Here is a 22,133-nt window from a genome sequence, read left to right as displayed (position 1 = left end):
TGAAAATCAAGTTTTTCATACCAAGAAGCCAAGTTTTTTTGTGCAAAACTAGTAGGTTTGGGTGTTACTTTTGCTTTGGGTGTTGCACAAAGGCTGAATAAAACTGAAGAGGGGGAAAAAAGAAGATGGGAAGGGACAAAAAGCAGAGGGAGAGCAAACAGTAGAGTAGATAGAGGAGGAGCGCTTAGAAAAATTACATTATCTTTTTACTACACAAAGAAAATACTACCAGGTTCTGGTGGGGTTGGCATGCAGGCCACCAAAAGGGACACCTTTTCCAGTTCTTCACTTGACTCTTAGGATAAAAACATAACCTTACAGTACTTCCAAAATCCACAGAACAGTGATGCCTTCATTAGATTCACCAAAAAGCACAAAATATATGTTACAAGCTTTCAAAGCTCTATTGGCATTTTCATCAGGCAAAGCAGTTAAATACCATACATGAGAAAGAAAGGAATTATGACGATATTAAAGTCACAGGCCTAGATTTTGTCAAGATGTTGTTTTTGTTGTGATTTTGTTCTCAGTTAAGATGGTATGGAGGGATATCCAGCCAGGCAGGCCACTTCTGGCCATAGAGGTTCTGGAGGACAGAGTCGTCAAGTCCAGGAAATAAAATTTAAACTCCATTAGCAAGACAAATATACTTCCTTTGAGATCAAGACTGCCTTACAGTTACAGTTAAGCAGCTAAAATAGTGAAAAGACTAGTATTACTTCAAAACAGCTTTGATGTCAAATTCTCTGAGAAAAGTATGTGGAACTCTATTTACAGGGTGATGACAAAGTACTACCAGCATGTCCTGTCCTTGGTTTTTGCTGTAAAGGAGATCAATGAGAATCCCAGCATCTTACCAAATGTCACCCTTGGATTCCATATCTATGACAGCTACAATGATGCTCAGATGACGTATCGTACCACTTTTGAACTCCTCTTCAAATCACATAGCTTGGTTCTCAATTATGTCTGTCAAAGCCATAAAAAACCATTAGCCATCATTGGGGCACTTGACTCTAAGACTACATTCCGCATGGCAACCATCTTAAGTATCTACAAGATTCCACAGGTAAGATCCTTAAATGCAGAACACCTTTTCTCTTGAAACTCACAGCTGAACAAATTTGAAAAGTTTTATTAAATTTCTTATCTTCTAATCAATGAGAAATATGTGGGCACGCTTTACATGGCTTTCAGCATACGCTGAAAGCCACACTGAGAGAAGAGGCAGCGCATCCCATTAGGAATAATGGGGCACACGCCCATGGTGCGCTCTTGCTGCCATGCTGCCGTGTGCACCAGCCCCATTCATTTAAATGGGACTCGAGCATAGGTGGAATTCCCTTTACATGGGAGGGGGGTCTAGAATGGATCCCCCGCATAAAGGAAGGGCAGACTGTAAAAGGAAATGTATTTTCAAATACTTCTTCCAAATTTTTCCAGCTCGCATATGGCTCATTTTCCCTACTAAAGGCTGAGATGGTGCAACTCCACTCCTTTTATCACATGGCACCCAACAAAGACCTTCAGGATAATGGGATTATTAGTTTGCTTAAGCACTTTGGGTGGACATGGGTGGGGCTTTTTGTAATGGATGATGACCGTGGAGGGGGGGAAATGGAGGCATTGCTTTCACAGAGCGGAATATGTTCAGATTTCACAATACAAATTCCAAGCCAAAAACATATTGATGACCGAAATGGATGGAATAATTTAATCCATAAGATGTATCATATATTCAAGTTTTCAAAATCCAGGATTTTTGTCATTTATGGTAAAACTGGTGCCATTCTTTGGGTGTATTTTCATATTACTCAAGGAGCTCTTGCAGATACAAACAGTGCATCGATTGGAAAGGTGTGGATTACAATTGCTGAGGCTGATTTTATTTTAGAAAGCATTAACCGGCATGACAATTTGCAAATGTTCGACGGGGCTCTTTCCTTCCACATTCACTCAGCTGAGCCTCCAGAGTTCCAGACATTTCTTCGGACCTTAAAACCTGGTTGGACAGCAGCAGATGATTTATTCAAGGAATTCTGGGAGCAAGCATTTGACTGTTCCATTCCAGATCCCAGAATTTCATACAAAGTTTCTGGAACATGCACAGGAGAGGAGAGCTTGGAGAGCCTCATTCCACCTCTTTTTGAGATGCGCATGACTGGGTTAAGCTATGGCATTTATAATGCTATCTATGTTTTGGCACATGCTGTACAGGCCTTTTACGCATCTAGGCTGAATCGCAGAGCAATGATTGATGGTAAAAAGAGAGATCTTCAATATTTGCAACCTTGGCAGGTAATGGCTCAGAAATGAAATACATTTATTTCCATAATTACTAAAAAAAAATGTCCACCTCATCTAGTCCCCCATCCTGAATTACTTGCAAATAATGTCACAGACAAAGGTGCAAAGGATACATTGATCTCGCCTTGCAATCTACAAAATGGGGATCAGAAAATTCCCCTTTCTCTGCAATGGAAATCCAATTTTTGAGGGATGACTATTTTGAAGTGAAACTACTGTATACACTCATGTATAAGTCTATAAATTTTAGTCAAAAATTGACCCAAAAATCCCAGGTCGACTTATCCATGGGTCAAATGTAAACATTAGACTTTAACTCTTATTAAAAAGGGAACAATCCCCTGGTATAAGGCAAGAGTGCAATCTGTTCTAGAAGCACTGACCTCCCTCTACTCTCTTTTCCATCCAGCCTTTAGTATGAGTTAAAACAGTTATGCCTGCCATCATTTTGCAGGTTCTTTGGCATTGTTTTCCTTTGCTTCATCATTTAGATCCTTTGTTACATGCCCCTAAGTTTTACCCTTGACTTAGGAGCCCTGGTGGCACAGTTGTTAAATGCCTGTATTGCAGCCACTCACTCAAAACCACAAGGTTGCGAGTTCAAGACCAGCAAAAGGGCTCAAGCTTGACTCAGGCTTGCATCCTTTTGAGGTCGCTAAAATGAGTACCCAGATTGTTGGGGCAAATTAGCTTACAGTTGTAAACCACTTAGACACTGCTTAGGCAGTATGAAGCGGTATATAAATGAAGCTTGTTCGTTTGTTTGTTATCCAAGGGTCATATCAAAATCCATAATTTTGCCCCCAAAGCCTGGCCTCGACTTATACATGAGGTCGAATTATAGTTGAGAATATACGGTAGATAAAGGTAATGGTAGAATCCAGGATAAAAAGGAGGAAGGGAGGTGGAGGTGGGGAGAAGGAATGTAGCAGCACCTTTAAACTAAATGCTTTTTATTTTACCGTGATATTTTGTGGATATAAACTCATTACTTTGTGGTGGAAATTCCTTGTTGAAATAAAAAGCCATAGAAACATGGAGTCACTTTGGTTAAAGAAAAATAGGTTTTTAAAATAGAGGCTTGGAGTTTAGAAAAAATTAGAGCAAAGGAGTAAAAAGAGCATCATGGCCCGTAAGAAGCTGGCACCAACAAAATTAGACATAATATACACAATTTAAGATAAGGATACATTGTGGATGTTCAGAAGCAAGGTTAGGAGGAAAGCTACTAAATTCCTAAAGGAGGGGGTAAGGAGTGATGATGCAGTTTTAATGTATGCATGTATTTCTGTTCTGATTGTAAGAATTCTGTATGTTTAAATTGTAATTAGCCAATCAGGTATATTGAAGAAGCTTCTTTGTCTTCAATAATATAAAAAGAGCCATTTTGTCTTGTTCGGGATCTCAGCTTTTTGGAACTTGAATTCCACTGAGTTCAATGTTTTCCTTTGTCGACAATTGGAAATAAACTTATGGATTTTCAATTTACTAGGTCCTCTTGTCAATCATTGCTATGCCAGGCCTAGATCTTTAAGTTTCCTGAAATTTCTGTTACAACTTATCCACAAAAGCTTACGCTATAATAAAAAGCAGTCTTAAAAATTATTCTACAGTTCTCTTCCCCCCTCCTCCCTTCCCTTTATCCTTTTTGTGCTGCAAGAGCCTTATCTCTTAACTACACTGCAGAATTAATGCAGTTTGAGACTGCTTTAACTGCCATGACTCAATGTTATGGAATTCGGGGCTTTATAGGCGGGATACAAACCGCCGCTTTGCGGCACTTCCCCGCCGCCGCCGTTTGCTCCACGCGGGAGCTGCAGCAGCCAAACCGCGCGGCTCCCACGCGGAGCAAAAAAGAAGCTCCATTTCGGAGCTTCTTTTTGCGGCGCCTCTATGACGTCGCGAGGCGCCGCTGGCGCATTTGCGACGTCATAGGCGCCGTGACACGTCTGGACGCTATGCGTCCAGTACGTAAAGATGGCGGCACCCATGTGGAAGGGGCGCCACCATCTTGTACGTATAGGATACGTACTAGGGTTAGGGGGGTGCGGAAGCACCGCCCCTTCCTAACCCTAGTACATATCCTATACGTACTATATGGCGGTTTGTATCCCGCCATAGTTTTATAAGATATTTAGCCTTCTCTGTCAAAGAGCTCTGATGCCTTACAAAACTACAAATCCCAGAATCCCATAGCATTAAGCTATGATGGATTAAACTTTGTGAAAATGTGTCAATTCTGCAATGCATATTAGACCTTACATGGCTATTATTACATTGGCAAAATCCAAGGTTACTCAAAATAAAAACAGTTCATTTATTCCATTTGTTGCATATATATGAGTAAGTAGCCAGCCACAAAGTTACAGATGTTTACTGAAGTAAGTCAATATGAATTAGTCATTTATTTTCTTTCTTTCTTTCTTTCTTTCTTTCTTTCTTTCTTTCTTTCTTCTTTTTTAAACAGCTACACCCTTTTCTTCAAGGTATTGTCTTTAACAACTCTGCTGGAGAAAGAGTGTATTTTGATAATAAAAGGGAAATTATATCTGGATTTGACATACTGAACATGGTTACATTTCCAAACAGCACTTTTCTTAATGTGAAGGTTGGGCACATAGATCCACTTGTTCCTGAAGGGGGAGGATTTGTCATTAATGTCAACAGGATCACTTGGCATAGAAGCTTTAACCAGGTGTGGATTCCAGGCTATTTTTGGTGGGCAAATAATGATAAATAAGGGTGATCTAAGAAATAGAACTGGATGTAATCTTTGTGAATTAAAGAGATCCTGGATGATTAGTTGATGGTGGTTGTGTGCATGTGTTTAAGGATAGTAGCATTATACTCAAAAACTAAAAAGAGACAAACCATTATGTAGTCTATCTAATTATTTGTCCATCCTTCTGTTCATCCAGAATCTATTCAGAATCTAACAAGGGGTTTAAAGTTAAAGTATCAAATGATGAAACTGAAACAATATCTGACATGGAGCTTGAGTCTCCCTTATCCGGAATTCTGAAATCCCAAATATTCCATAAACCAAAACATTTTTCATGGGTGGCTGAGATAGGGGCACCTTAGATTTCTCATTATTCGATGTACACAAAGTTTGTTTCATGCACAAATTTATTAAAAATGTTTTTTTTTTGTGGAGGTTTTGGGACTATGTGGCCATGTTCTAGCAGAGTTTCTTCCTGACATTTTGCCAGCATCTGTGGCTGGCATCTTCAGAGAAATGTTAAAAAATATTATAAAATGTTATAAAATATTACCTTCAGTGTAATATTTTATTACACTGTTTATTTAATTAAACTTCGGTCTCATCTTCAGGATACCTCATTATGTTTGGGATTTTGGAATACCCGTATTTTCATATCGGGTATTCCAAAATCCCAAACACTTCTGGTCCCAATCATTTTGGTGAAGGGAGACTCAACCTGTAACAAATATTTATTATACTTTTTCTTATTCTTGTTAAGACTGTCATGTACACAAAAATTGTTAGCTATAAGAGGAATGTGGTCCAACGTTTAGCCATGCTTGCCACATGGGAAAAGGGTTTGGAAAATTATGTCATGTATCAGATTTTGCACTCCTCTGTGTGTTTTTTTATTTTGTACATCACATTATAATCAAAGAATGTTTCCCAGTTTTGCCCACACTAAACATTCCTCATCTTTATGGGCAGATCCCTCCTCTTTCAGCCTGCAGTAACTCCTGCATTCCTGGTTATCAGAAGAGTAAGAGGGAAGGGGAGAAATTTTGCTGCTATGATTGCATTCCCTGTCCAGAAGGGAAGATTTCCAACCAAACAGGTAGGCAAAACCACTAGAATAATGTAGAAATGTAGATGATTATATATATATATATATATATATATATATATATATATATATATGGATGGTCAGTCTTTGAAATGAACATAACCACCAAGTAAATGTCAGGCATTCACAGTTATCATTCCGATCACTTACAATAATTCCAAATTATATCATAGTCTATGGTACACGACTTTACCTATACAGTTGGCTTTCCATAGCCATGTATTCTGCATCCACAGATTCAACCATCCACAACTTGATAATATTTTTTTAAAAATCATTTCAGAACGTTAAACATGATTTTGCCATATAAGGAACATCATTTTACTACCCCATTGTATATAATGGGACCTGATCATCCATGGATTTTGGTATTCATGGCGGGGGGAATGTTCCTGGAACCAAACCCCAGTAAATATCCAGGCTCTAAGAAACCATGTTAGTGAATTGTAAAGACACCAGAAAGAGTGTCCTGATTATGTGCATTGGGCTGTATAAGTGCCCATTGGCACTCCCTACCTGGTGTCCCAAAGCATAATGACACTGATGTGCATTGGTCCTCTTATGCATCAGTCCTGAAGGGCATCAGTCATTTTGCCAGCTCCCCAATTTCAAAACATAATCTTCACCAAAATGTATGAGCATCAATACTCAAATATACATCCTAATCAAATACATTATTGTTGACAGGAAAGGTTGCTAATAAAATGTTGGTTGTGTTGTTGTGTGTCTTCAAGTCATTTCCAGCTTATGATGAGCCTCTCACAGGGTTTTCAGAGGCTAAGAGTGACTCACCCAAGGTTACCCAGTGACTCCAGTGTTGGATGAAAACAATAAGAAGGTAGTCAATAGAAGAAATAGCTCTCAACATAAAAATAGCCTTGGAACTTGGCCTCATTTTCCACATGACTCATCACCATAATTGACTTTCTTTCTTTCTTTCTTTCTTTCTTTCTTTCTTTCTTTCTTTCTTTCTCAGACAAAGGTGAGTGCTTCCAGTGCCCAGATGATCAATATCCAAGCAGGAACCAGGATCATTGTATCCATAAACGTATAACCTTTCTCTCCTATGAAGAAACAATAGGGAAGATTTTTACTTCAGTCGCCATTTCCTTAGCACTGATGACAGTTTTGGTTCTTGGAATTTTTGTTCTGCACAATGACACTCTCATAGTCAAAGCCAACAACAGGGAGATCACTTACACTCTCCTTGTCTCCCTCTTGTTCTCCTTTCTCTCTTCTTTCCTGTTCCTTGGCCCGGCTGGGAAATTCACATGCCTTTTCCGACAACCAGTTTCTGCTATCAGCTTCACTGTGGCTGTTTCTTCTGTGTTAGCCAAAACCTTCACTGTGGTTTTAGCTTTCATGGCTACCAAGCCCAGTTCCAAGATGAAAAAGTGGGTGAAGAAACGAGTGGCAAGCTCAATTGTCGTGTCTTGCTCCTTCATTCAAGTGGGCATTTGTGCCATCTGGATTGGAACTTTCCCCCCATTCCCATTTTTAGACATGAAATCAGTTACTGAAGAAATCATTATGCAATGTAATGTAGGCTCTTCCATCATGTTTTATCTTGTCCTGGGCTACATGGGATTTCTGTCCATCATCAGCTTCACTGTGGCTTTCCTAGCCAGGAAATTGCCAGACATCTTTAATGAAGCCAAGTTTATCACATTTAGCATGTTGCTCTTTTGCAGTGTTTGGCTGTCCTTTGTTCCCACTTATCTGAGTACAAAGGGGACAGGCATGGTAGCTGTGCAGATCTTCGCTATCTTAGTTTCCAGTGCTGGGCTGCTCTGTTTTATCTTTCCCGTCAAATGTTACATTATTCTGCTCAAGCCAGAGCTGAACAGTAGGCAGCAGCTCACCAAGAGGAGAGTAAAGCATCAAGCTGGTCATTTAAATGTCTTACATTGATTTAGCTTTACTCACAGTTTCAATTTAAAAAAGAAACAAACAAAAATACCAAGTCCTTTAAATTCCAGAAGTGAAATATTCTATTTGTATTTGGTAATTTCATACCAAAAATTAACTGTATAGCAAACTGTATAAGGATCAGAATTCTGAAATGCCAATATTACTTGTTTTCATGTTTTTCAAAGGAAAAGCGGAAGGAAAACAGTGTGTGGGAAGGATTAGAGAATTTTGTAAATGACTGGAGTCCTGGATGAAGGGAGGGGAATGTATGTGGCCCATAGAAAAACTTTGGCCCAACCCTGTTGCAAGAACTATACAAGGGTCTAATCTGCACTGCAGAAATATTGCAGTTTGACACCATTTTAACTGCTATGGCTTCATGCTATACAATCCTGGGATTGTTAGTTTTGTTAGATGTTTAGCCTTCTCTGTCAGAGAGCTCTAGTGTCGCAACACAAATCCCAGGATTTCATAGCATTGAATGATGGGAGTTAAAGAAGATTCAAACTGCATTATTTCTGCAGTAGAGATGCAGCCTTTAACCGCCATGAGTATACCCTACAAAATCCTGGGATTTGTAGTTTGGTAAAGCCCTGGGCCTCTCTGACAGTCCAGGTTGAATACTTCACCAAACTACAAATCCAAGAATTAGATAGCATGGAGCCATGACAGTTAAAGTGATATCAAACTGTTTTATCTCTGTGGCATGAAAGTTCTCTGATGTAGAGGAGAAATGTAAGGAATACTTTTGGGGGTTTGGGAAGAGCTCCTCATGAGAATGTATATCTCATCAGCTCAAGCGGTCAACTCCAATAAGATTTTTCACATTTCAAATGTTTGTTTCTGAAATTTTCATTTATACAAAAAATATTGTTTATCACACAAAGAGATCATTTCTTTTTCAAAAACATTTTTTTTTGGCAAACATCCTGAAATGTGAAAGATATCCCAAAAAGTATCACCCAGGGAGAGAAAAAAGTGTAATGATATATGTGTGTGTGTGTGTGTGTGTGTGTGTGTGTGTGTGTGGCTGTTATGTATACATATGCAGTCACATTTACTCAAAGAAACTCCACTGTTTTCAGTAAGGCAAATCTGTTGTGTCCTATGATTCTAATAGTTCTGAGAGTTTATCAGCTTGTAGATGAAGGAGGAGAGTTACATCTCACAAGATTCTGGGCTGGGCCCTGCCCTGGTTGATGGATGGACAACTTTGTGTGAAAGGTTGTGTTCTGGATGTGGATAAACAGGAGAGGCAGCATGGAGATTCAATATGCATTTATTAAGAATTATGAACATTACTTTTTAAAAGAGTTAGATACAGTACTATTTTAATGTCCTCCAAGTAGTTAAATAGTACTTTGTGTACAAACTGTGATAAAAGAAAAAGCAGAATTAAATTGGAGCCAGGATGTATATACTGTATATATGGCTGTTATGTATACATATGCAGTCCCATTTACTCAAAGTAACTCCCACTGTTTTCAGCAAGGCAAATCTGTTGTGTCCTATGGGAAATGCTCCTTCTATAGCAACTGATCACTTGCCCAGAGCCTACTTCCTAGAATGTGTGTGTTTGTGTGTACACATGCATGTGCACACAGCTGAGATGCAGTAACACTGGAAATCACAAATTGTTGAAACAGCAAAATAAAGAAAATAGGATGAAAAATGATTTGATGCTTTGCTCTTATGCTGGATAAGAGAAGTCTTCTGGAGCATGAAGAACCCTTAAATTTATTGTAAAGTGTGGAGATGGTCAACCACAAATCCAATACCACCAACAGCAGAATGTTCCATACATTGTTATACACTGGGGTTTGGTTCCAGGATCCCCTGTGTTGCAAAATGGTGTCCCTTATAAAAAATGGAAAATCAGGGTTTGAGATTTAAAATTTATACTTTTTTTGAACATTGTCAAACCGTGGATGCTTGAATCCATTTATAAAAAATCTGTGTATAAGAAGGGCCAACTGTATTTTCATTGCCTCCATTACAAATATCTGTTGGGTCATGTGTAATCTGGGATCAACATGTAGAAGACTTATGCCAGGAACAAGATGCTACAGAAGAATCTCTGCTGTGAAGTTTGGTGCAGGTTTCAGAGTGAAAATCCTCCCACACAGACACTGTTGGCAAGACAAGAACTGCTGGACTGCTGAGTTCTCACAATGTGGCTTTTATTCTTGATTACAGCTATGTACATCAGACCATCAAAGTGCTTTGCCAGACTCCTATTAAAATACAACCACACTGAGCATTCAGCTCACACACTTATATACATATCCCCTCCTGGGATTTGAGTTCCGTCAACCCAGTTTCCTGTCACCTGACAGCTATGACTCTGCAGAATTGAAGTTTGCTAACTTCACCTCCTGCCCCTCTGTCATCAGCTTCCTGTGACTCAGGACTCTTCAAATGTTGAGTCATCATGTCTCCCAACTGAACTCAGGTTACCTTTTCACGCTTGTTCCAGTTTCAGGCCATAGCCACATCTATCACATTTTCTACTCAGAGTGCAGTTTACTCTGACAATGGGGGGATGCAGACAGGCGGCTCCATGGCACCTGTATTTGCCCCTCATCAGTGCTTCGCAAACCGCATGGCGCAGCACAGACACGCTTCTTATTAGAAGTGTCATAAGTGCCTCTTCCGGCGAGTGCCATTTGGGTGCTTGGACACCCGTGTGTCATCATCACAGGGCCACGGCAAGATGGTGCACGAGTGCCAAAAGTAGGGCTGGATGCCCAGCCCTACGGAGACCTAAAATCAGCCTCAGGTCGGTGCAAAGCACCAGTCTGTACCAACCAGTATCTCCCTTTTCATAAGGTGGACTAGAACACCTCTTTCTGTGACCAAGCTGTTATAGTATTCTACAGGGTCCAAGTTTGGAAAAATAGAAATTGCCACTGTCGTTCTTTTTCTTCTTTCGTGGAACAATAATTGCTCAGCTGCCCTATTCCCATTCCTCTCTCCCTCCGTCAGTGTCCTCTGTAGATTGGAGAAAGGAAGCTTTCAGTTTTATCACATGACCCAAACTAGCCCTGAAGTGATGAGGCAGAGATAACAGATGGGAAGAAAATACTCTCTGGCCAGCCACTCATAGAAGAGAATGAACACAGATACACCTATGTTTGTATTAGTGGGGAAAGGCAGTTGCCATGTAAATCTTTTCCTTGTTGTTGATGTGTGCCTTGAAGTCATTTCTGAATCATGGCAACCGTAAAGCAAGATTTGGGGCTTTCTTAGCAAGATGTGTTTAGAGGATGTTTGCCTTTGCTTTCCTCTGAGGTTGAGAGATTGTGTCTTTCCCAGAGTCACCCATTAGGTTCCCATGGCCAAGGAGGGATGCAGTACTTGGTCTCCAGAGTCATAGTCCAACACTGAAACAATTAAACTATGCCAGCTCTCAGATCTCTAGCTTTCATCCCTGAAATAGCTGGGGACAGCTGTTTGTCTTGATTTTAAGACATGGGACTGCTTACAAAGGAGACAGGACAAGTGTGAAATGTAGAAAATCTGGGGAACTCCAGTGCACTTTCCAGGCTGCTCCAGAATCTTTCTAGATACTCAGATCATTGCCAAAACCTTTCACCAGCATGAAAATACCTCAAAAGTCCATCAGTGTCCCATTCTTGATAACCAATTTGGTTCTGATGTTAGAGGCATTGTCACTATTTTCAATTATCCAAAATGACACACACATTTTAAAAAAAAATACAAGAAACTGAAACTGATAGATTCATCTGAATAACATATTTAAATGGACAGCTTAATGTTCTCAACCTTTCTCCTGGTTAGTTGCTCCCTGTTGTTTAGCTCAGGCTTAAAGAGAATAACATAACATTTAAAGGAAAATATAAAGCAGAGCAACCCAGCACTGGAGGCTAAGATGGAGAAGATCTCTACAGCCACCATGGCTGTGCCCTTGATGCTCAGATAGCTAGGCACAAATGACAACCAAACACTGCAAAATATCAACATGCTGAAGGTGATCAATTTGGCTTCATTAAAAGTGTCTGGCAATTTCCTGGCTAGGAAAGCCACAATGAAGCTGATGGTGGAAAGAAGTCCCATGTAACCCAGGACTAGATAAAACATAAAGGGAGACCCTTCATTACACTGCACAATGATTACTCCAGAAAGGGAGTTCTTCTCTAAATCTGGGAATGGTGCAAATGTCCCAAGCCAGATAATACAAATAACAACTTGAATGAAGGAACAAGAGAACACAATGGAGAGACCCACTCTTTTCCCCACCCATTTCCTCATGTTGGACCCTGGCCTTGTGGCCATGAATGCCATCACAACTGTGATGGTTTTGGCTAAGACACAAGAAACAGCCAAAGAGAAGGTGGTGCCAAAAATGGGTTGTTGGAGAAGGCAGGTGAGTTTCCCAGGATGGCCAAGAAACAGGAAGGAGGAGAGGAAGCAGAGTAAGAGAGAAAAAAGAAGGATGTAGGTGAGCTCTCTGTTATTGGCTTTGACTATAGGAGTGTCTTTGTGTTTAATAAACACACCCAACACCAAAGCTGTGATCAGAGAAAAGAAAGCAGCACTAGAAGCGAGACCTTTTCCTAAAGGATCTTTGTAGGACATAAATATTATAACTTTAGGGATGCATTGATCTTGGCCTTTGCTTGAATATTGATCTTCTGGACACTCTAAACAGTCAGCCATGTCTGGAAAACAAAGTAATGTCATTGTGCTGAGCAACTAACCTGAACATGTTTTATTACCTCTTATTCTCCAGTTACCAGTTGCAGGTTGACACTTTGTGATGCTTTTTAAAAAGTCCATAAGAATTATGCACTAATTTCCCCCATGCTGGACCTGCTGTTCCTAGTTCTACATATGAAAACAATGAAATCCTATAGTTTTTCCCCCTTTTCATTTTCTGTTCAATGGTAGCACCTTTGACAAACTGCACATTTCATAACTCATATGTCCCTATTTCTACACTTCCATTTTTCTGGCTATTTTGCTATACCTCTAGCCAAATACCAGGTATGACTTTCTTCTTTTATTCATTCTGAATGATCATCTGACGGGTTTTGATGGTTAAACATTTTTACCTGATGGAGTACTCTTCTAAATTCCAGTGCACATTTCCAATGCAATACAATAGATCTTTCCTCTCTAATTTCATCCTTTTTTAAGTTCTCTTTGTACACTCTGATCTAGAAATTTAGTTTTTCAGAGTAGTATGATCTACTCTCTTTAAGATAATGACACTTTAGCCTATTTCGGGGGGGGGGGGGGGGAGGTGAATGGAAAATAAGTGTGAACAAGGCAATGGCATCTTTGTCAGCTATGTCTGCACTGTATTCAGGACAATTAGGCTCTGAAGAGATTCCAGTTGCTAAAGAACAACACTGGAAAGGAAAAGTTACAGCAAAAATTGGGTACACTTTTCCATCTCCAGCTTCTGTACTAAAGTAATGGTTGGCTTGCAACTGAATGTTTGTCTCCTGAGTTGTGGTTTTGTGTCTTCCAACTCAACCTCTACTGAAAATATGCTGCTCAAAGCCCCAATATTTCCCATCTGATATGAGAGGATGTATAACTTGCATGGAGTATATTTAATCTCTTATTTGATTTGAAGTGTTGTAAATTGGCACAATAATATGTATCGACATTTACCATAGACTTATCTGCTTATCACCAAGTTAAAAGTAACTGTCTGCCTTTATCTTAATCACTGGAATCCTTGTGCTACCTACCGGTTTGGTTGGAAATCTTCCCTTCTGGACATGGAACACAATCATAGCAGCAAAATTTCTTCCCTTCCTTCTTTCTCTTCTGATAACCAAGAGAGCAGGAGACACTGCAGACTGAAATGGGGCGGACCTATACTTAGAGATAACAAATATCTGGGATGGGCAAATTTGGAAGAATTGTGCAATCATCAAAGGATATATAATAAAAGTGTCATGCAATAATGTTGAATATAATGTATGAAATTAATATCTAAAATGGTATTCTTACATTGTAAGGATGGCCTATTGTTGGCCCACAGTCTTGTTCTAGTTTCCTCTCAGTGTGAGCTGAAATCACTCAAGGTATAATAAAAATTTCCTGCATGGCAGGGGATTGGACTGGATGGCCCTTGTGGTCTCTTCCAACTCTATGATTCTATGAGTCTATGAAAACTGATAAACATATTTGTCCTAGTTATTTGAAAGGTATTGCTATAGATAGGACCCTAGAATTATAGAATCATAGAATCATAGAGTTGGAAGAGACCACAAGGGCCATCCAGTCCAACCCCATGCCATGCAGGAAATCACAATCAAAGCATCCTCATTGACAGATGGCCATCTAGCCTCTGTTTAAAGACCTCTAAGGAGGAGACTCTACTACACTCGAGGGAGTGTGTTCCACTGTCGAATAGCCCTTACTGTCAGGAAGTTCCTCCTAATGTTCAGGTGGAATCTCTTTTCCTGCAGTTTGCATCCATTGCTCCCAGTCCTAGTCTCTGGAGCAGCAGAAAACAAGCTTGTTCCCTCATCAATATGACATCCCTTCAAGTATTTAAACAGGGCTATCATATCACCTCTTAACCTTCTCTTCTCCAGGCTAAACATCCCCAGCTCCCTAAGTCGTTCGTCATAGAACATGGTTTCCAGACCCTTCACCATTTTAGTTACCCTCCTTTGGACACACTCCAGTTTTTCAACATCCTTTTTAAATTGTGGCGCCCAGAACTGGACACAGTATTCCAGGTGGGGCCTGACCAGAGCAGAATAGAATGGCACTATTACTTCCCTTGATCTAGACTTCTATTGATGCAGCCTAAAATCGCGTTGGACTTGTTAGCTGCTGCATCACACTGTTGACTCATGTTCCACTTGTGGTCTACTTGGACTCCCAGATCCCTTTGAACACATTGTCATTCAGCCAGGTGTCCCCCATCCTATATCTGTGCATTTCATTTTTCTGTCCTAAGTGCAGTACCCTGGCAGCCAGGATGAATGAAATGAGGCTGTTATCATTTTATCCCATCATGAGGGAAAAATGAATCATTAGAAAAGACAATAATACTGGGAACCGTGAAAGGAAGTATAAGGAGAGGAAGACCACACACCAGATGGATGGAGTCAATCAGGGAGGCCAGAGACATAAGCATGTAGGCCCTGAACAGAGCTTGGAGATGTCTCATCCACATGGTTGCCATGAGTTGAGATCAACTTGAGGGCAATTAACAACAAGAAGAAACAGAGACATTAACATTGCTTTTCTTTTTAGTTTTTGCATAGGATGGATATATGCTGTAATAAAAACCTAACATGCAGGGAATAGAGTGTATTTAGTTCACAGTGGATATTTCTGCTTTTCGCTCTTAAACCACCTGTCTTTGGCGGCTTGAAGACCAAGAATACTTTGGAATCCACACCTGATTAAAGTTTCTGTGCCAAGTAATCATGTCCTCATGAATAACGAATTCTTTTCCATCAGGAGCATTTGGATCTATCCCTCCAACTTTCACATTAAGAAAAGAATTATTTGGAAAGGTAACCAAGTTCATGACATCAAATCCAGCTCTCACTTCTTTGTTAGCATTAAAAGATATGCTTTCTCCAGCCGAGTTGTTAAATGAAATGCTTCGAAGGAAAGGGTGGAGCTATAAATTGAACATGAGAGAGGAAGAACTAGGTTAACAAGAGTAACAAAACTTCAGATGCATCACATTAATGTATAATGTCCATAACTGTGTGGCTCTATCCTTGATCATAATACAGTGTAGCCAGGGAAATATATGAGATAAAATAATTGTGATTAAATGAATTGCAATTGGATTTGCTTTCCATTCTCAATATTCCGCATTGACTCTACAAATTCTTTTATCTAACAACAAACCATTGTGGAAAAAGTGGTTTCCATTACAGACAGAGATTCCTGTTTGTACACTGGATGGAGAGAGAAATTATATTTTAAACTGGGTTACTTTATTTATACTCCATCTTTTCCCCAAAACAAGAACTAAAGAAAGCTTTCAAGACAAAAAAAAAAAAAAAAAAAGATACAAGGAAAAGAATACAAAAGACTATCTTGAAAATAGGACTAAACTCTTCATGGAATCATCAAACAATCACACAATGCCATTCTCAAGCATTGTGTGATTGTTTATCCGATTGTTATCTGATATTTGATAGTTGATAGTTGATGTTTTTTAATTTGTTGCCTGCTTATTTTTTATCTATCTTGTATTATTATCTATTGTTTTATATGTATTTTGTAGAATGTACGCCATTGGCAGGTTTCATTTTTATCAATTTTATTGTTGGTATATACAGTGCTGTGTAAATCTACAGCACTATATAAATAAAGTATAATAATAATAATAATCAAAGCAGTTCCAAAAAGTGTGCTGGAATAAAAAGAAAATCTCAACTTGCTGAGAAAAGCACAAGAAGGAAACCACTGTAGCCTCAATTGAAAAGAAAGCCTAGTGCCCCAGAGCAGCCCCTGGGAAGGCCCTGCATCACATTCCCTTTCCAAAATACAGCATTGGTATGTGGAGTAAGGAAAAAGCCTTCCTGCGGATTTCATGATCAAGGATGTAAAATTTTGGTAATTTCATTCCTTAAGTAATAAATGAGTAATTGTATTAATTTACTTACATAAAATGGCATAGGCCCCATACAGACTGGCCAAAATAAAGCTGCTTCCAGTCACTTTGGAGGTATGCTGTTTCAATGATACATGTGTCTTAAGAGTCAGGAAGCCGTGCCAAAGCCATGATCCAGTCCTAAGGACTAGAGCACAGATTTGGCACAGCTTCCAGACTCTTAGGACACATGCATCATTGAAACAGCATACCTCCAAAGTGACCCGAAGCAGCTTTATTTTGGCCTGTCTGTATGGGACATTAGTTTTCAAAGTAAATGCTCTTCAGAGATTATTCTTCGTCTGGGACCTATCCTATGCAAATGTTTCACAGGTCTTTTGTGCAGAAAACAGTCTTTTCCATGCACAAAATAATATTCCTGTTTAGAAACTAGTCAGAAATAATTTTTTCCCACAAAAATATGTGGTTCATGCACAAAAGAGCACTTTCGACACAAAAAAAGGTGAATTCTATGCACAATAAGTTCCTAACTACAGCATCTTTGTATTAATAATGGAAATATATTCATTTTATGGTGGAGACATTACCTCCCAAGGCTTCAAATCCTGAAGGTCTCCTCTTTTACGCCCAAATACACTTCTGTGTTTGGACCTAGATGAGAACAAAGCCTGTAAAGCATGTGCAACAGCATATATAGCATTATAAATGCCATAGCTGTGGCCACTCATACGCAGTTCAAAAAGAGGAGCGATCAAGTTCTCCAGCCTCTTCTCTCCCGTCCATGTTCCAGACAACTTGTATGGCATCTTGGGATCCAGGACTGGACAGTCAAATGCTTCCTGCCAGAAATCCCTGAGAAAATCATCTGCTTTGGTCCAGTCTGGTGTGAGAGCTTGAAGAAATGCCTGGAACCCTGGAACTTCACTAGCGTGAATCCTAAAAGAAAGGGCACCTTGGAACATTTGCAAACTGCCATCCTGGTCAAGGCTTGCTAACACAAAATCAGACTGGGCAGTTGTAATCCACACCTTGTACTTATCCCCAAGAGCTCCTTGAGTTATAAAATACCAAATCCACATAATAGTATAAATGTTACCATAGAGGATAAATATTCTGGCTTTGGGTAATTTGAATATCTGATACAAATACTGTGTTCTATGTTTCTGTGTGCTTGAGTCATGAAAATGTTCTTGGTTTCTTATTTGCGTGGAAAAGGCTGAACATATTCCATTCTGGGAAAGTAATAGTTCCATTGTCTCCAAAAAATGTTCTCCACTGTCATCATCTACCACAAAGAGTCCAACCCATGTCCATCCAAAATGCTGAAGTAAGTTGATAATCCCCATATACTGAGGGTCTTCATTGGTGGCCATGCGATAAAAGGAAGGGACGTGCCCATTCCCACTCTTTGTGGGCGCAAATGAGCCATAGATGAGCTGAAAGAATGGGGGGAAGTATTGGAAGATATATTTCATCTTGAAACCCAGTACCAGTTATAAAACAATATCTAAACTTTGTTTTTAAAAAGTAAACTCAGAATAGTTGGCATTAAATATTTTAAAGATATTTTTTATAATTGAAAGGTTTTTAGTGGGAATCCAGGCAAAACAGGATTAGATAAATGACATAGTTTCATATGGAGACTAAACTATTTCTTTCATACAATGACTTTCATTGCTGTTGTTCCTATGTGTCTTCAAGTTATAGTGACCCTAAGTGACTTTATCACAGGGTTTTTTGGAGTTGAGGGTCTGTGACTCATCCAAGGTGGGTTTCCGCAGATGAATGACGAATTGAGCCCTGATCTCCATCTCTGAAACCACTGCACCATGCAGGCCCTCATATTGTCTTTTGTATTGCCAAAATTAGTAAAGATGTTGAATAATGGTTTCTAGCTAGTAACCCCCTGGATCTTCCCTATGCTATCATTTGGAATGCTTGGAAAGCTATCATGAAAGGTAATTTGTATCATAGAATCATCATCTTTTAAGGGAAAGGAAAATAAAACAATGAAGGGCTCTCTTTGTAGAAAAATAACGAAACTAGAAAACTAAAAATACATAAAAAGAAAGAATCCAAAAATCTATAGAACACGTCTTCAATAAAGGGCTGTGGTAAATGCTTTAGAAACGAGACCTCTCATGTTATCCTTTACCTAAAACAGAAAAACCAGTGCTATGGACTTTGGGGATTTGTACTTTTGGGAGTTTTATAGTCTTCTCTGAGAGCTCTAGTGCCACAACAAACTACAAATCCCAGGATTTTTGGAAACTCTGTTGAATAATGGTTGTCCTTAAGATGGGCAAGGATCAGTGAAAAGTGCACTCATATAGACTGAATTCCACAATTAAAGATGCTAACTAGAATCCTGTGTCAGCTTACATTTAACTAAGCAACATCTCTTTGTCTGACCTTCTCAAACCTGTTGGAAGTATTACAAAACATTGCCATTACAGTAATGGTATTATATTTATGATCGCTACTAAGTCATGATTTTGACATTATTGCCACAAATGAAACTCACTGCCCAATCTACTCACCCCCCACACACCTACTTTGCCAAAGATTAGTAGCATGGGGAAAAGGAGATCCATTTTGCCTATAATCAGAGCTTGTTTGAATGATGTTTCCATCAAATTTGGGCGGGGGGGGGGGGAGATGAGCCAGGAGAAGTTACTTGGTTAAGGCATAAATCCTACCTGTGGAATCTTGTAAAGAGTTAAGATGTTTTCCATAAGAGATGAAGTCTTGGAGGCAAGTGCCCCAATGATGGCTAATGGCTCTTTGTGGCTTTCACAATCATAATTGAGGACCAGCTTATGTGATTTGAAAAGCAGTTCCAGGGTAGTACGATAAGTCACATGCGCATCATTGTAGATGTCATAGATGTTGAACCCCAGTGTGACATTTGGTAAAATATTGGGATTCTCATTGATCTCCTTGACAGCAAAAACCAAGGACAAGATATGCTGGTAGAACTTTGTCACCACCCTGTAAACAGAGTCGTGCAAACATTTCTTGGAACAATTGAGAGCAAAGTTGTTTTGGGGGAAAAAAGATAATAATTTCTTTACCATTTCAGTTGCCTGATTGTAAGAATCTCTTTTTATGCATGGAGTTCAATCAGTAAAAGTGCTGCTTTCTGCACCCCTTAATCCTCAACTGGTTTGAAATGGTTACTTTTCAGAAGTAAATGGCAGTGACACTATGAGGTTTTATGCCATTTTTTACCCTTCTGTTTTCTGTTAGATGGGAAGATTCTCATAACTTTACCATTCCCTTCTAATATCAACTTTTATTGGTGGCTTCAAAAATGCTCTGGTTTTTTGTTTTTTTTTTCTCTTTTCCACTCTAACATTCCCACCATCCACCTCTTAATGTACAAAATGCAGGCATGCGTGATTTTTTTTTTTGCTCCCCAGTTTTAGAATTATCAACCTTGTCTTTTTCTCTAAATAAAACCCTCCCCTACTCCTTCTTTTGAAACATCTACAGATGGTTGTCTTTCTGGATTTTTTCCCATTCCACTAAGGCTGCTGCCACAGTGCAGAAATAATGCAGTTTGATACAACTTTAACTGCCATGGGTCCATATTATAGAATCCTGGGATTTGTAGTTTGTTATGGTTCCAGAGACTCTGGCAGAGAAGGCTAAATATCTTATGAAACCACACATCCCATAATTCTATAGCATGGAGTCATGGCAGTTAAAGTGATGCCAAACTATATTATTTCTGCAGAGTGGATGCAGCTTAAGTCTTTTTTTAAATCTTATATACCATATAAAAATGCTCCATAAAAAGTTAGATATATACAAATACTACAAAGAGAAGAGAAGCAATGCCTTGGATCTTGACATGCATGTGCAAAGGAGTAGGGTTCCATATGTTAGACATGAGTGATGTATCTGGGCTGAAAATAAATATTATTTGCCTCAATGATCTCCCCCCCAAATTGTGCCCCTTCTGCACTATCAAGAGTTTGTGCAAGAACATGCATACCTTCCCTTTGTATATCCATGCATTTGTGATGCTTTCAAGGTGTATCTCAGAAATACAGTGACACAAATGTGTGAATACACAAGGGCAGGTATGTATGTTCACACACACACACACACACACACACACCAGGTATGTTTTAAATTGGGAATGGCTAAGATAATTACAAGGAAAAATACATTACCAGTGTGTGAAATACACATAAATGAGCTAAAATTGTGCAAATGTATATACAAATTATACGGCAAATATATTTAGTGTTTAAAAAAAATCAGTCCAGGAAGTCAGCTCAAAATCTTACAATACAAAACAAATGGGATGGGAAGTTAGAGGATAGTTAAGAAAACTCATTGACATATCAGCTAACATCTTCAACTCCCAGCACATTCATAACTCAGCCAGCATGATAGTACATGGAAAGGAGAGAATGCTATGTCCACTTTTTTGCCTCCAGCACTGTGTGATGTTTAAAACAATTAGGGCTGAATGGCTTTCTAATTCACATAATGAAAGACAAAGAAAAATAGAATTCCTTACAATATAAAATCAGAAAATTCCTGCAGAGGATATTCCTTGAAAGAAAATTCATGGGAACAATAATTGTAGAGAGAAACAAGTGCACCAATCATGAGATCCCCTGAATGATACGACTGCTGTGGCAAAGCAGGGGGATCAGGAAGGAGGCATTTCATGGTATCTACTTCATACACCCAAAGAAGAAGAAGAAGCAAGAGCAGTAACACTGCCAGTCCAACCTTCTGGCTCCTCTCTCTAGCCTGAAACCCAACTGCATCCATCTACCACATCTACTTCATTCAAAGAGGTCTTTTGCAAGTGCCAGGTTTGTCCACTATACTTCCCAAGACAGCCTCTGCTCTCTTCTCTTTTGCAGTAACAAATGTATTCCTTACAAAGCCGGCAGAGACAGCCAACACACTGGATAATATCTACCCTATAAATGAGAACAAGGGTCAAAGATCGAAGTGATCCCTTCCCTGATCCAATCCAAGAATGCCATAATTGGATGAGTTAATATAGCCACCTGCAGAATTGTGTTGTGTCTATTTTCTAGCTTTTTGAAAATTCACTGGATCATTCCCTGGGGAAAGGAAATTGTAGACTGTTGGATAATAACAGTGAAGTTAATTATCCTTCTACCTGAGTGGCAATATAGTTCACAAATTTGTTTTCCAGTTCGAACCCAACTTTTTCTTTGCTAAATATTTGCAGCAAGTGATGGGTTCCAGATTTCTATGGCAAAGAAATGAAACAGCAAATCATGGGTCAAGATAAAACCATTGGCTTTGTTAATTCAAGACCATAAAAAAGACTAATTTGTATTAGTTTTCAGTATGAACAGTCACATTTACAATCAATATAATATACACTCAGATAAAGATACAGAACAATAGTCTTACTTCTGTTGTCATATATCAAAGAAGTAATCCAAATTCATAATCCAGTCCTTTATCCATAACGCCCAACAGAAACATTTTTGTAACATTATACAAATTACATT

At 39.1% G+C, this 22,133-nt stretch overlaps 2 protein-coding genes across 2 annotated transcripts; one reads left to right on the top strand and one right to left on the bottom strand.

Moving 5' to 3' along the window:
• Positions 1–781: 781 nt before the first annotated feature.
• LOC149304146 (vomeronasal type-2 receptor 26-like) lies at positions 782–8,045 on the top strand. Its single transcript, XM_089479690.1, has 4 exons — positions 782–1,069; positions 1,444–2,298; positions 5,999–6,125; positions 7,111–8,045. The coding sequence occupies exons 1-4, from the start codon at positions 782–784 to the stop codon at positions 8,043–8,045; spliced, it is 2,205 nt and encodes a 734-aa protein (XP_089335816.1).
• Positions 8,046–11,804: 3,759 nt separating this feature from the next.
• On the bottom strand, positions 11,805–21,306 carry LOC149304145 (vomeronasal type-2 receptor 26-like). The gene is made up of 6 exons (XM_089479689.1): positions 21,152–21,306; positions 19,317–19,608; positions 17,205–18,053; positions 15,442–15,669; positions 13,769–13,895; positions 11,805–12,727 (listed from the first exon to the last, which is right to left on the bottom strand). Exons 1-6 carry the CDS (start codon positions 21,304–21,306, stop codon positions 11,805–11,807), a joined length of 2,574 nt encoding a protein of 857 aa, XP_089335815.1.
• Positions 21,307–22,133: the final 827 nt, after the last annotated feature.

This window comes from Sceloporus occidentalis, unplaced genomic scaffold, assembly GCF_023333645.1.
Source record: "Sceloporus occidentalis isolate IW3139 unplaced genomic scaffold, rSceOcc1.0.p SCAF_14, whole genome shotgun sequence".
NCBI classification, from domain to species: domain Eukaryota; kingdom Metazoa; phylum Chordata; class Lepidosauria; order Squamata; family Phrynosomatidae; genus Sceloporus; species Sceloporus occidentalis.
Note: the sequence above shows the minus strand (reverse complement) of the source record. Positions and strands in the feature narration are given on the sequence as shown.